The sequence below is a fragment of the Saccostrea cucullata genome, unplaced genomic scaffold (genome assembly GCF_032062105.1).
Source record: "Saccostrea cucullata isolate Sc308-1 unplaced genomic scaffold, CSIRO_AGI_Scuc_v1 ctg14601, whole genome shotgun sequence".
In the NCBI taxonomy this organism is placed as follows: domain Eukaryota; kingdom Metazoa; phylum Mollusca; class Bivalvia; order Ostreida; family Ostreidae; genus Saccostrea; species Saccostrea cuccullata.
Window position 1 is genome coordinate 2,940 of NW_026919245.1, and position 12,229 is coordinate 15,168.

Genomic DNA, 12,229 nt, shown 5'->3' on the forward strand with positions numbered 1-12,229 from the left:
TAAGTTATTACTAGTATTCAGACAGGAAGAGGCCTTTTGAAGAGGTTGTCTTTTGAAGAAGTCTCTCAATAACTTTCTGATGAACATATCCACCTTGAATAATTGAATGAAGCCTGTTCTAGTATTGCTATACTTTTTGTTCATACAAGTTTTTTTCCCCCCAATAATTATTCTAACATGCAATCAGTCTCCAGAAATGAAAAGATGATAAGTCAAAAACCAGAGCATTAGCATGCTACGAACTCCTGAAATAAATTTACAAGATGTTAATTCTTTTCCAAGTATGTACTTACAAATTAGCCATAACAGAGTCACTGTTTCTTATTTTGCCAAACTAGGAGGAAAGCTCATATCCTTTCCTACACATATACTGTCACACGTTTTTAATTGAGATGAAAGTTGAATGAATATTGTATTGAATGAATACCTCATTGTTAGTGTCTTATCTACATGTGCATCCTCAAACATGAATACTATTTAGAACATTTTTTTAAACTTTTATTTTTTTAATTCAGACTGGTAACATTAAAAACAGCTATTTATAACATACAAAGCACTCTTGTTCACTCTCTTACTCGCACTTGAAAGACAGAGTCATAAGATAATAAATCAAAAGTTTATATGGTTTGAGGGGTAGGCGTTTCACTGGATGAATTTAAACTCATATATTCCTCTGGCATTTTGTTTCCATGGGGAGGTGGACCAATTAGCTTCTCAATGTCTTCATATGACAAAGTCTCCCTTTCCATCAGTTCCTTAGCAATCTGTAAACAAAATTCATCCTTATGTAATATTTTCAAGTGGACAACTTTTCTCAATAACCATATGTGTAATTATATGATTTACACTGTAGCAAATCTGTTGCTGTGTTCTAGACACCAAATTAGCACCAACAGTTAAGGGAAGAGAGAGATAGAGCACTAATTAGTGCACTGTCTTCACAAAGTGAATTTTGCTAAATTTACCTTGTGTACTTTATTCATATTTTCTTCCAAGATTTTCTTTGACTGTAAACTAGCCTTTGATACCAGTGCTCTTACTTCCTGTTAAAAATAACACAAAATAAATCAGAGCTAATGTGGTTTTTGTGGATATGACAAATGATTGTTCTATTGACGTTATTGTGGTAACTGACCAAGTCATACAAGGCCTCCACTGAATGCTAATACAGTAAAACCTGTTTAATCTGATATGCACTGGGAGACAGATTGTTTGTCAGAATACACAGGGTGTCAGATTACATTGTGTGAAGAAGATGGAAAATGGCTAACTGAGAATGAAAATAAAGGTCAAAATTCAAAATGAAACGGATTACAAAGGTGTCAGATTAAACAGTTTTTACTGTTTCAATGATTGTTCCTTTTTTTTATTTTTGAACTTTGTTAAAACATCAATTAATTGTCAGTGTTAATTTCCAATATTCCCTCACCCTATCAATCAAGTTCTCCATGTATTTACTGTAAGGTTTGGGCATATTTTCATCCCCCTCCTCAAAGTGGAATGAGATCTGACCCACATTGTCATTCATCCCAAACTCTCGCACTTGTAAGTAGGCCAGCCTTTTGACAATATCCAGGTCTTTTTCTGCAGCTAAAACAATAAAGTGCCACGCCACAGCATGATACGCCCGTCAAAAAATTACAATTATCTTAAACAATTAAAAGTGCAAGAAAATCATGTCAACCTTGATTTTAAGATTTCCATGATTTTTCGACTCCTTAAAAAATGTGTTTATCCATCTCCTGTGGTGTAGGCATTAATTATAACATATACTGCATCATTCATAGATTTCTATACTGGTTGTGTTAGACCTTGCCAAATGCCAATCATATTAAACAATATCAAATTAGTCTTAACAACTTAATCTATACCTAATTAATTTTGAAAATAAAAGGCTGGCCATCAAATATAAACTGACCAACAGTTCTTCTGTCTAATTCCCAAAGGATGCACTGTCAGTTAATTAAGATAATGCTCTGAAGAAATGATTGAGACAACTATAGCCTTGCTACACTGAACACATTAATTAATCTTTAACTGGATGCTTGTCTACTCATTACTCCCAAGAGATTATTGGATCTGCACTATCTACCATAAAGCATTTTTAAAACATATAAAACCTCAATGATTTTTTTGTTAGATTTAATGGCAGACAGGTTTTAATATGCAATTCATATGGACATGCTGATTCCACCCCACCCCCATAAAATTATTTTTTTAAAGTTCATAATATTATGTAATATCAAAATAGTTTATTATGCAAAATCAAATTAGTTTTATTTACTTCTCATCAAATTCATTTTAAAACTTATGCTAGCCAACAAGAGCTATTTTTAATCCAACAGGATTACCCATTTGACCCAATACTCAAGGGATATAGATAGCATCGATGCTCTCCCTCACACTAAACTCATTAATTTCTCTAATTTGACATGCAATTTTCTGTTATCAAAATTCTTCTTGACCAGTGCTTGATAATTAAACTCATGGGAGTGGTGGAATTTCTTTAACATACATTACATTTGTTATAGATTGCTGTCAAGTATATGCTTAAAAAAATAAGTATTTTCTTGATTTAACATTTTTCTAATAAGAATAGTGCAATACTTTTACATTTTTTGGAGTGTGTAAATGAAGAGAAAACAAGACATTTTTTTTTAAAATTTCACTTAAATTAAAGGTCACAGTGACCTTGAAATAGGTCGCGACACACCCGCTACCTAAGATGCATGAAGTGGCCAAGTTTGATGATTCTAAGTCTAATAGTTTTCTAGTTATGGACCGGACAGGATTTTTCCATATTTGGCTATAACTTTTTAATTATAGGTCAGAGCGACCTACTTTTTGTGCGCGACACACCTTCTACCCAAGATGTATCAGCTGACAAAGTTTGATAACTCTAGGCCTTATAGTATTCAAGTTATGAGCCGGACACGAGAAAAGCTAACAGACGGACGGACGGACAGACGGACAGACAGACGGACATGAAGCCTATAACATAATACGTCCCGTCTTAAGACGGGCGTATAAAAATGTGCATGTACACAGTCAATTCTATCAATTCAATAATAAGAATTAGACTCTATGATTTAATTTCGTTTGTTTTAAAAATTGAAATATTGTACCTGATGAATGGTGGTTGAAGATCAAAGCTTCTGCTGTGCTCCCAGCTAGATGTACACACATCTTCTCAAATAGCTAGACAGAGATGAGAGAAGATATACTTAGTATAATGTATTTTCTTACTCCCATAAAAATGAAGAGTTCCAATAATTGAAGAACCGATGTGTGACTTTTAGAATGCCACATGATATACATGTACTGTATACCTCTTCTTCAACAAATTTTTAGGAAATGCCAGTAAAAACGACATGTACCATATGTATTTAGTTATTTTTGTATGTGCAGATTTTTTTGTTTATCTGAAGGAAGTCAGTAATGTATTTACTCTTACCTCCACATTGGTTTGGAGATCTCTCTCTGGCTTATAATACTGATAATGTCCTAGTCTGTATTTACTTCTGGGTACTATCGAGATCTGAAAATATCATTCAACATCCAACAATGTTTCACAAACATCTCAAAAATTCTTTTAAGAAAATAGCCATATTTTTAATCAGTAGAAGTGCTCAATGTATACAATACTTATTTCCAGGTTGATTGAGTTATTAAAAACATTTGTAAAATAAAAAAAAATGATGAGTTCATACTGGTGCATAGCTAGAGGACATTTGTTAGAATTTTTGGGAGCTTCTTTAAATGAGAAACATGAACTGTGCATTCTCAGCAGTTTTGAGATTTAAAAGAAAAGAGCTTCTTTAAATGAGAAACATGAACTGTGCATTCTCAGCAGTTTTGAGATTTAAAAGAAAAAAGTAAAGTCAATATTTACAGTGAAATGTCATGATTTTATAGCCTCGGCAAGGAAATTGTAGTTTATTTTTTTGAATATTGTATGTTTCCTTAAAAACACAGTAGATGCCTGGGCACAGAAGTACACCACCAAAGTAAAACATCTAACCTTAAGAATAGCATCAGAAGTCTTTGTCATCCATGACACCACTGCTCTTCCTGCCTCGTAGTAGGCGTTGATTTTCTTTTCGTGGGCATCCCTAACGTACGATCGTTTCTCCGTTCCTCCTATGATCTTCTGTAGAGCGTAATCCATGTCTTTCCGACTCACGGTGTGCTCGTTATTTGTACCAGCGTAAATGGCTGCTTCATTACATACATTGGCAATGTCCGCACCTGAAATATTTGATTGAAGTATTTTATGTACATATATTCATGTCTTTGTTGTTTCTTCACTTTTCTTGCTGTCAAAATTAAGTTAAGCAATACATGCATGTAAACTGTAAAAAGTGCGTCCTTAAATACAATGTACTTGAAAACATGTATGTTTATTCTCCTGTTTTCTTGAACTTTAAGCAACTGAGGTTTTATTGATGCCTGTTGATTGATATCATTTTAATATGTTCAAGGTTAATAAAGATGAGTAAAGTGTTCAAATAATATACGTTTATAAAAGAATGATATGATGAGTCATAAGATTAAACAGTTTTTTTTTCTACCTGACATTCCAGGTGTAAGCTGGGCCAATCGTGGTGCATATTCCGAAATGGAGAAATCTGTCTTAATCTTAGCCAAGTACATCTCAAAAAGTTCCACCCTTTCTTTTGCTGTTGGTAGATCTATAAGGATGTGTCTATCAAATCTTCCAGGACGGAGCAAGGCCTGAAGGGAACGATATAAAAGGCATTCATTATCTAGAATTTTAGATAATATTGTGCAATTCAAACAACTGAATTAAAACTGTAAAACATGTTTATAATGAACATGCTTCTAATGAATTCATGCTTACAGTGAAGAGATGGTTTAAAATTAGAAAGTATAAGAGCAATTCAGAAGAGATATGAAATCTGTGTCCTGCAAATTGTGAACAATTCAATGTTCACTTGAAGTGAAATGCCTTTTTTCTAACACATGTATTCTACAGACTTATTTGGTTCTTGGCTCCACTGATTAAATCATCTGTGGTGACAGTTTTCATAACTTAATTAAAGTTTAATCAAAGCAAAATTACAAATGTGTACATGACACTTTGTCCAGAATGTCTACCCTGTTAGTGGCCCCTAAGTTAGCCCTAATGTGATGACCCTCTTCGTAAAGACATTGTACCTTGTCCAGATAGTCTATCGTGTTGTCGGCCCCCTAACATGATGCTTCCCCTTCATTTAATACATTGTTCTTTGTCCAGAATCTACCCTGTTGGTGGCCTCTAACATGAAGTTTTTACCCCATTCCTCCCCTTCCCAGTCTATTCAGTCTGTCCAGAATGTCTACCCTATTGGTGGCCCATAACATGATCTCCCCTCCAGTTAATACATTGCACTTTGTCCAGAATATCTACCCTGTTGAAGTTCCCTAACATGTTGATCCTTTCAGTTAATACATCGTACCTTGTCCAATATGTCCACCCTGTTGGTGGCCCCTAACATGATCACCCCCTCAGTAGTGTTGATTCCATCCATCTCCACCAGGAGCTGATTCAAAGTCTGTTCTTCTTCTGTGTTGCTGATGGCTCTAAAAAGTAAATCAAAATCATTTAGAAGACAGTTGATTTCATTTTATGCACTTTATCCCTTGAAATCATTCAATGAATAAAAACTCTTTCCAAATCCAATATTCATTGATAAAGAAACCATTGGCACATGAATACAGTATACTTGGAAATTTTCACCCTTTTCATCCTTGTCATCAGTGGGCAAGTTCTAGAGACACACAGTTAATGATATCTTTCTTTAACCAGAATGCAAATCGTGTTGGGGCAAATTCATTACATTAATAGGGTGAAAATACTGTATGTACACTTAAAAAGCGAGCTTCATATTTTAGCAGCTTTGGTACGGACAACAATACCCTAATTTAAGAATCATTTATTTATACAAAACATGGCACAGACATGTGTAACGCTAATTCTTGATTACACCAACAGCTCCTTATCCATCGATTGCGCTAAATTTTGAATACGCCAATTTATGTACACGTAAAGTACTTATGTACACCACAGTGAATGCAATGTTAACATAAATCTACAGTGGAGCCTCATTTATTCTGACGCTTTGGTTACTAGTCAATTTGTCTGGATATGTGAAGCGTCCGGATACCTGAATCACCAGTGAAACAAAACAATATAACATTTAAAAATTCCATCCCGATGAAAAATCGTCCGGATACTGAAGCATCCGGATATCTGGGGTCCGGATATCTGAAGGTTCACTGTATATAAATTTTTGCTAATCCTTGAATACCTTGGATAAAGACAAACAGTTTCCCTTCTGATCAAAAGAATGAACCTTATTATTAATTAGTTGTTTCAGCCTCCGAAATTTAACCTTTTATAAAACATAAACTGGTATTTAGCATTAGGTCTGTCATTCATTTATCTCAAAAAAAAAATTGGGTTGAACAACCACAGAGTAACTGGTCATCCATCCAAATTTCTACAGAGCAGAATGATCTATAGACACCTAACTGGTATTAACTACAAAAATTAGGAACATAATCCTTTATCGTGATACCAACCCCATGCCACTGCGACTTCTTCCAACTGCATCCAGTTCGTCTATAAATATGATACAGGGGGCTTTGGCTCGAGCCTTCCTGAAAAGTTCTCTTATTCTTGAAGCTCCTTGGCCTGGACAAAAAAATAAAAGTTTCAAACTAAAAATTTTCAATATTTCATTTATAATCAGTTTTATTTTACTCCTACATGTTGCTTATCAAGGTACAAGAAATATCAGTTGCTAGTTGATTTTAATCAAAATAAGTATATACTGCAACGTGTTTTAATAGAAAACATACTAAAAGTACATTTACTTATCTAAACTGAGCACCTGACATTGAAAATTATTCACAGTAGGAAAACCCACCTCCATAGATTTCCACAAACTCTGACCCAGCTTTTGAGAAGAACGGTACATCAGCTTCAGCTGCTACAGCTTTAGCCAAAAGTGTTTTTCCACATCCAGGAGGACCAAGTAATAATGCTCCATGTGGAATTTTAGCACCCAACCTCTGCAATACAATGTATCATGAATTTAACTGAACTTAGAACCAGTTTTATTTGTCTATTATTCATAGTTAAGGCTAAATACGACCCAGAAATTTTTGTCGCTACCAAGTGTTTAACGATATCTATGAAGCAACGTCTATCTACTCCGTTGACAACTGATTACACTGAAGAGTGATTAAGTCAACAGCTTATATAGGGCCCCTAAGAAATAATGATTGAATAAAAGAATATGGCAGGCAAATTCTTTTTAATTAAGAATTGTATTCAGCTTTCACAAAATTTAGAAATGTGTGACTGGTACAAATGCAGGTAAATACTTTACCTGATATCTGAGTGGATTCTTCAAGTAATCCACAAACTCCATTACTTCTATTTTAGCTTCCTTCATGCCTGCAATGTCCTTGAACTTGAACTTTGGCTTGTCGTCCACAGGGACATTCTCCTCCTCAGCCATCATGAAATTCAGAAAATTATTATTGTCCATCTTCTGTTCAGCATTTACCTGAAACAAATCAAAATAAAAAATATTTTTTGTTGAAATATATATATATTGTGCAGTATTTTTACTCAGCACACGATACAGTTGAACTTTGGTATCTTGAACACTGATATCTTGAATATCATGGATACGTCAAAGTGATTTGGAAATCCCAACTACTTTATTTGAGCCTCAACATCTCATATCCTTGGATATCTCGAAATTATTCCTTGGTTCAATTGAGTCTGAGGTAATGAAGTCTGACTAAATTTATATTTAAAACTGTTCACTATTAACTGTTGGTTTTGCACTTGGTTTATGTGTTGTATCACAAACTGCTTGGTCCCATTGAGTTCCAGATAACAATATTTGACTGTACATATATTTATATTTAAAAAGGTTTACTTACTGTTGGTTTTGCATTTGGTTTGATGTGCTGTCTCATATTTTTTTGCATCTGTGATAAAATTGTCATTCTTCTTATAATCACAGCACTATATGCCACCAAAAGTACCAAGAACATCACAGAAGTAGTTCTTCTGAAAATAAAAGAAAGGGCCATTTTCCAGACACAAAAATCAACAAAGATACAAAAAATTACCAATTTTTTTAGATGAAGTGCAGTACTGTTTATGGTATAAAAACATGGTTAGAAAAAAGTGTTGCAAATTGACAATTTTCTTCATTAATAAGGTTATTGTTAAATCTGTAAAGTTAACAATATATTTTCAAGTCAGGAGGAATAAAAATCACTTCGCTGTAAGCCTCAAATTATTACTTTGCTTCATGTTCATGTATATAATATATCTATATAATTTAATTTTAGTTGTAACACGTCATTTGATTGGGTAAAAGATTTAATCCATTTCGTATAACACAAGTTGCCTACGTCACAATGAGTTACGTCAAAAACGTATTACTCAGCTTGGCGTTACTTTTAAAATATGCTCAATCTGAAGCCTTTTTCTAGAGCAAAAACTGTTTCATTGTCTACACTGAAATTAAATTAAAAGAAATAAAGCTTATTTCAACGTTACACAATATTTACCTTATACAATATAACATAACTTGGGGCAGTATACACTTTTTTATAAACTGCTTTGCGGTTTATAAAGTGTAAACCCTCTGGCAGAAATGTCCAATAACTTACATGCCATCATTCAAGATGATCCGATTTGCAGTCTTGTTCTGTTTTTCTAAAGTTCTGACATAAGATGCAAAACTGGCAAATGGCATATCTGTGTGTAACTTTGCCCAGCAACCACTTGGAATATTGACCTAAAAAAAAGAAACTTTTTATAATTGTTATGAACAATATTTCCACAATTCTATTGAAATTGTATTGAAACTTATTAAAATATCTTACAGAGAAATGAAGAGCAAAACAGAGAGAAAAAAAACACAAGTAAAATTTGTAACATCCCTCCAATTTTGAAGACAAGATTTAAACTGAATCAACAGTCTCTGTGATAGGAGAAACCCTACACAAAGTGGGAGGTACATGTAATTAGCAATTGGTTATGAATAAAATCTCCTAAAAGAAAAACTTACATGTTCTCCAGAATAGCTTTCATTTAAATATACACGAACTGCCCTGTCAAGGTTAACTATTTTTCTAACCTGAAAAAAGATTCACATTTACATAAGAGATATTACCTGAGAAATAATATCACATACTACTAAACAATATTCCTATGGAAAACAATCTCAAAGAAAATGAATCTGAATACCACATCAATTTCCTTTCCACAGCAAAACTGTATTTAAATTTTGCTTATCAAACAAAAAAAATTAGGTACAAACAAAATGGAAAATTCCGATACAATCCGAATGATAAAACTTTAAAGAATGATTTACTTTTCCTTGTTTCATCAAGTCCAGAAATTCTGTCCACGGAATTTCTCCGCTGTACGAATATTGGTCCTGGGGATCTTCGACTGCCAGAAGACAATACCCACAGAGACCAACCATAAGCAAAGCAAGTAAGGAGTCGGAGGCACCTATATAGAAGGACAAAGCCGTGCAAGTATGGTATACCAATTGAACAAACCTTAACAAACAAAACCAAAATTTAAGTTAAAAGATTTCTGTATAATATCTATATAAGGCTAAATTTCAACTTCACAACTATAGTGGTTACTTAAATTGAAATCTAAACAGAGGATAAACATTTTGAAATATTCAGACAAAAAGACAGACATTATGACAAACAACTAACGTTAGATAGATGGATGACATATGTTTGCCACCACATAAGGCAGAGCTGGTCTTTGACCACAAGATATTGAAACAGAAATGCAATTAAGTCATAAGAACATACATGTAAGAATGACAAGTTTATTCTAAATGCAAGGAGAAAAGAGGTACCTGACTCTACATATTCTTATCAGCAAGGTCTACTTGTCAAAGTAATGAATTCGAAATTTTTTTAAATATTTCTCACCATCTAAAAATCCTAGTTCGTAAACATCTTGACTTTTATCCTCTTTTCCTTGTTTTTCATTTTTGGGATCCCTTTCATCTGACTGCTGGGTTTCTTTTCCTTCATCTTTTTTCTCATTTTCTTTATCCAACTTTATACAAGTGGTACTAAAGTTTCTCTTAGCTGAAACAAAAACATCATGATACCTGAATGAAATGTGCCAATAAAAAAAACTTAAGATTTTTTTTAAAGAAAACATGTACATTGCACGGTACCGAACGGACACAAACTGACACCAGAGTGCAGCCCGATTCACTCCTGGGTTTGCTCAGGGTTCACTTAGGGTCCGCTTTCAGAAATTTTGAGTCAGCTCTATATGTGCCTTGAGTGCACTTAGGGTTCACTCTGGGTCAGCTCAACGTGTGTTTGCTTTCTGGTATTGCTTGGTGTTCACTTTCGGTGTTCGCGAGCTAGGTTCGCTGCTTTGGGTCTGCTACGGGTGCACTCCTGGTCAGCCCTAACGTACCCCAAGCAAACTCGAAGCGGACCCAGAGAGCATACCAGGGGGTGCACTACAGGTTCGCTTTCTGTTAGGTTGTGTCAGGTCAGTACTGTATTAACCTCTAAACATTTTAAATATGTTTGTGTCTGAGTGAATTGATCTACCTTTCTAGCCTGATTACTCTTTAATAAAAAATATCATCAGGGGCATTTGACAATCATATAAATTGTGTTTTGCAAATCTGATATCCTTTCATGCAGGTTGATGAAGTTCATTATTAGTAGCCCACTACATTTGCTCAACATTGCATTATAGATTTAATGTGGGATGTGATTGGTCTACAGTGTTTTTTTTTTGAGAACAAATTTGACTTATCACTTTCCGCATTTTTACTTGCATGTTTTCCAAAATGTTCTGTTCTCGATTTGGGCCTTGCTGTGAATGAAAAAAGCCACGGTGACCATAATTCTTTAAAGTGGAGAGGTGATATGTTTTAATTGCAAATATCAAAAGAAAATTAAATGTGGTTCTTGTGAAAACCGAATCTAAAGTTTGCGTTTTCCTGTTTCTGAAAGACCTCAAAACTGAAGTTAATGTGCAAATTTCAGAACGATTAAGTGGAAAACTTAAAGCAAATTGAATCACATTACTGGATAAGTGTAACTTAGCTAAGTGAATCTGCGCTCATCCAAACGGTCACATATGGTGGCATATCGTACTAAAATTCATAACATGAGATACACAAGAAAAATTATATAAATGCATTACCACTATACTGAATAGTATGCAAATCTTTTCTTTGTAGGTATGTCCTCGCTGTCATCATCTTTGACCAAGAGTGGCATATCTGTCTTTCTGCACATCTCTGCAATGTAGTGAAAAAATGATTTTTGTAAAAATGAGATTAAGAAATCAGTTTTATTTATATTTACAATTTCTTATAAAACATTAAAAAAAATGACAAAAGGTGGTCAAAGCCATATATTTTTCTTTATTTAACCTATTATTTAAACCTTACGCAACATTTACAGTGCAGAGGAAATTCGAAAATGCATAAACATTATCCTTACTTTGCATTTCACCTCAGAAAACGAAACTACTGAAGGTGCAGTAGAACTGGAGCATGCTGTCTGAAAGAACCTTAAGTTTTTTCTGTATATTTCTCTTCTGAAACATGACAATATAGGATTTCTCATCTTCGCATCGAGTGCGAAGATTTTCTTTCCCATTCCGAATTCCGATCCCGACAAATAGAGTTGTTTTGGATCGGGATCGACTTAATTTTGCGCAGGCGTGAAGCGGTGAAAAACAAACGAATGCAAAGTGAAACACATGCACTGATGCAGAACTTGTTGAATTGTTCCTTGTCATACGGAGTTTTATAGGACAAAATGTCTCTTCCACCCGAGAAAATCACAGAGCTTAAGCAAATAATCCACTCTCAACTAAATCAGGTATAAAAAAGAGAAATCCGAGCTGTCTGGAATGACATACAGACATGCTGCTGCTTGTATTGCAAGCAGAGTAAAAATATGTTAGATTATACTTATCTGTTATAAGTCTTGCAAAATGTTATCTAAATAGTATGAAAAACTTTTGTGTAATGCTAATAAGTTCTGTAATTTGATTTGATATCCCCCATGACTAATTTGTGAGAATGAACGAGTGAAAATATAGTAACTACCTCAAATCTTTTGATATTGTGTCTTGTTTTGTCAAGACAACATCATGTCAAACCACTCTCCAGAGCCC

The 12,229-nt window shown here is 34.1% G+C and overlaps 1 protein-coding gene across 1 annotated transcript; it reads right to left on the reverse strand.

The window, feature by feature from the left end:
* Positions 1-511: 511 nt before the first annotated feature.
* LOC134283089 (paraplegin-like) lies at positions 512-11,718 on the reverse strand. Its single transcript, XM_062765527.1, has 18 exons — positions 11,548-11,718; positions 11,246-11,342; positions 9,997-10,158; positions 9,411-9,553; positions 9,105-9,173; positions 8,704-8,831; positions 7,963-8,092; positions 7,398-7,577; positions 6,933-7,077; positions 6,586-6,697; positions 5,460-5,583; positions 4,572-4,734; positions 4,022-4,248; positions 3,455-3,538; positions 3,126-3,198; positions 1,430-1,590; positions 966-1,043; positions 512-764 (listed from the first exon to the last, which is right to left on the reverse strand). Exons 1-18 carry the CDS (start codon positions 11,704-11,706, stop codon positions 618-620), a joined length of 2,382 nt encoding a protein of 793 aa, XP_062621511.1. The 5' UTR covers positions 11,707-11,718; the 3' UTR covers positions 512-617.
* Positions 11,719-12,229: the final 511 nt, after the last annotated feature.

What these genes read in the sequence shown, in the direction of transcription:
- LOC134283089 (XM_062765527.1), bottom strand. Translation starts at nt 11,706, where the DNA reads ATGGGAAAGAAAATCTTCGCACTCGATGCGAAGATGAGAAATCCTATA. An exon ending in ACTTGATGAAACAAGGAAAA is followed by an intron (nt 9,174 to 9,410) that starts GTAAATCATTCT and finishes ATCTTTTTTCAG; the next exon opens with GTTAGAAAAATAGTTAACCT. An exon ending in CTTCAACCACCATTCATCAG is followed by an intron (nt 1,591 to 3,125) that starts GTACAATATTTC and finishes TTATTGTTTTAG; the next exon opens with CTGCAGAAAAAGACCTGGAT.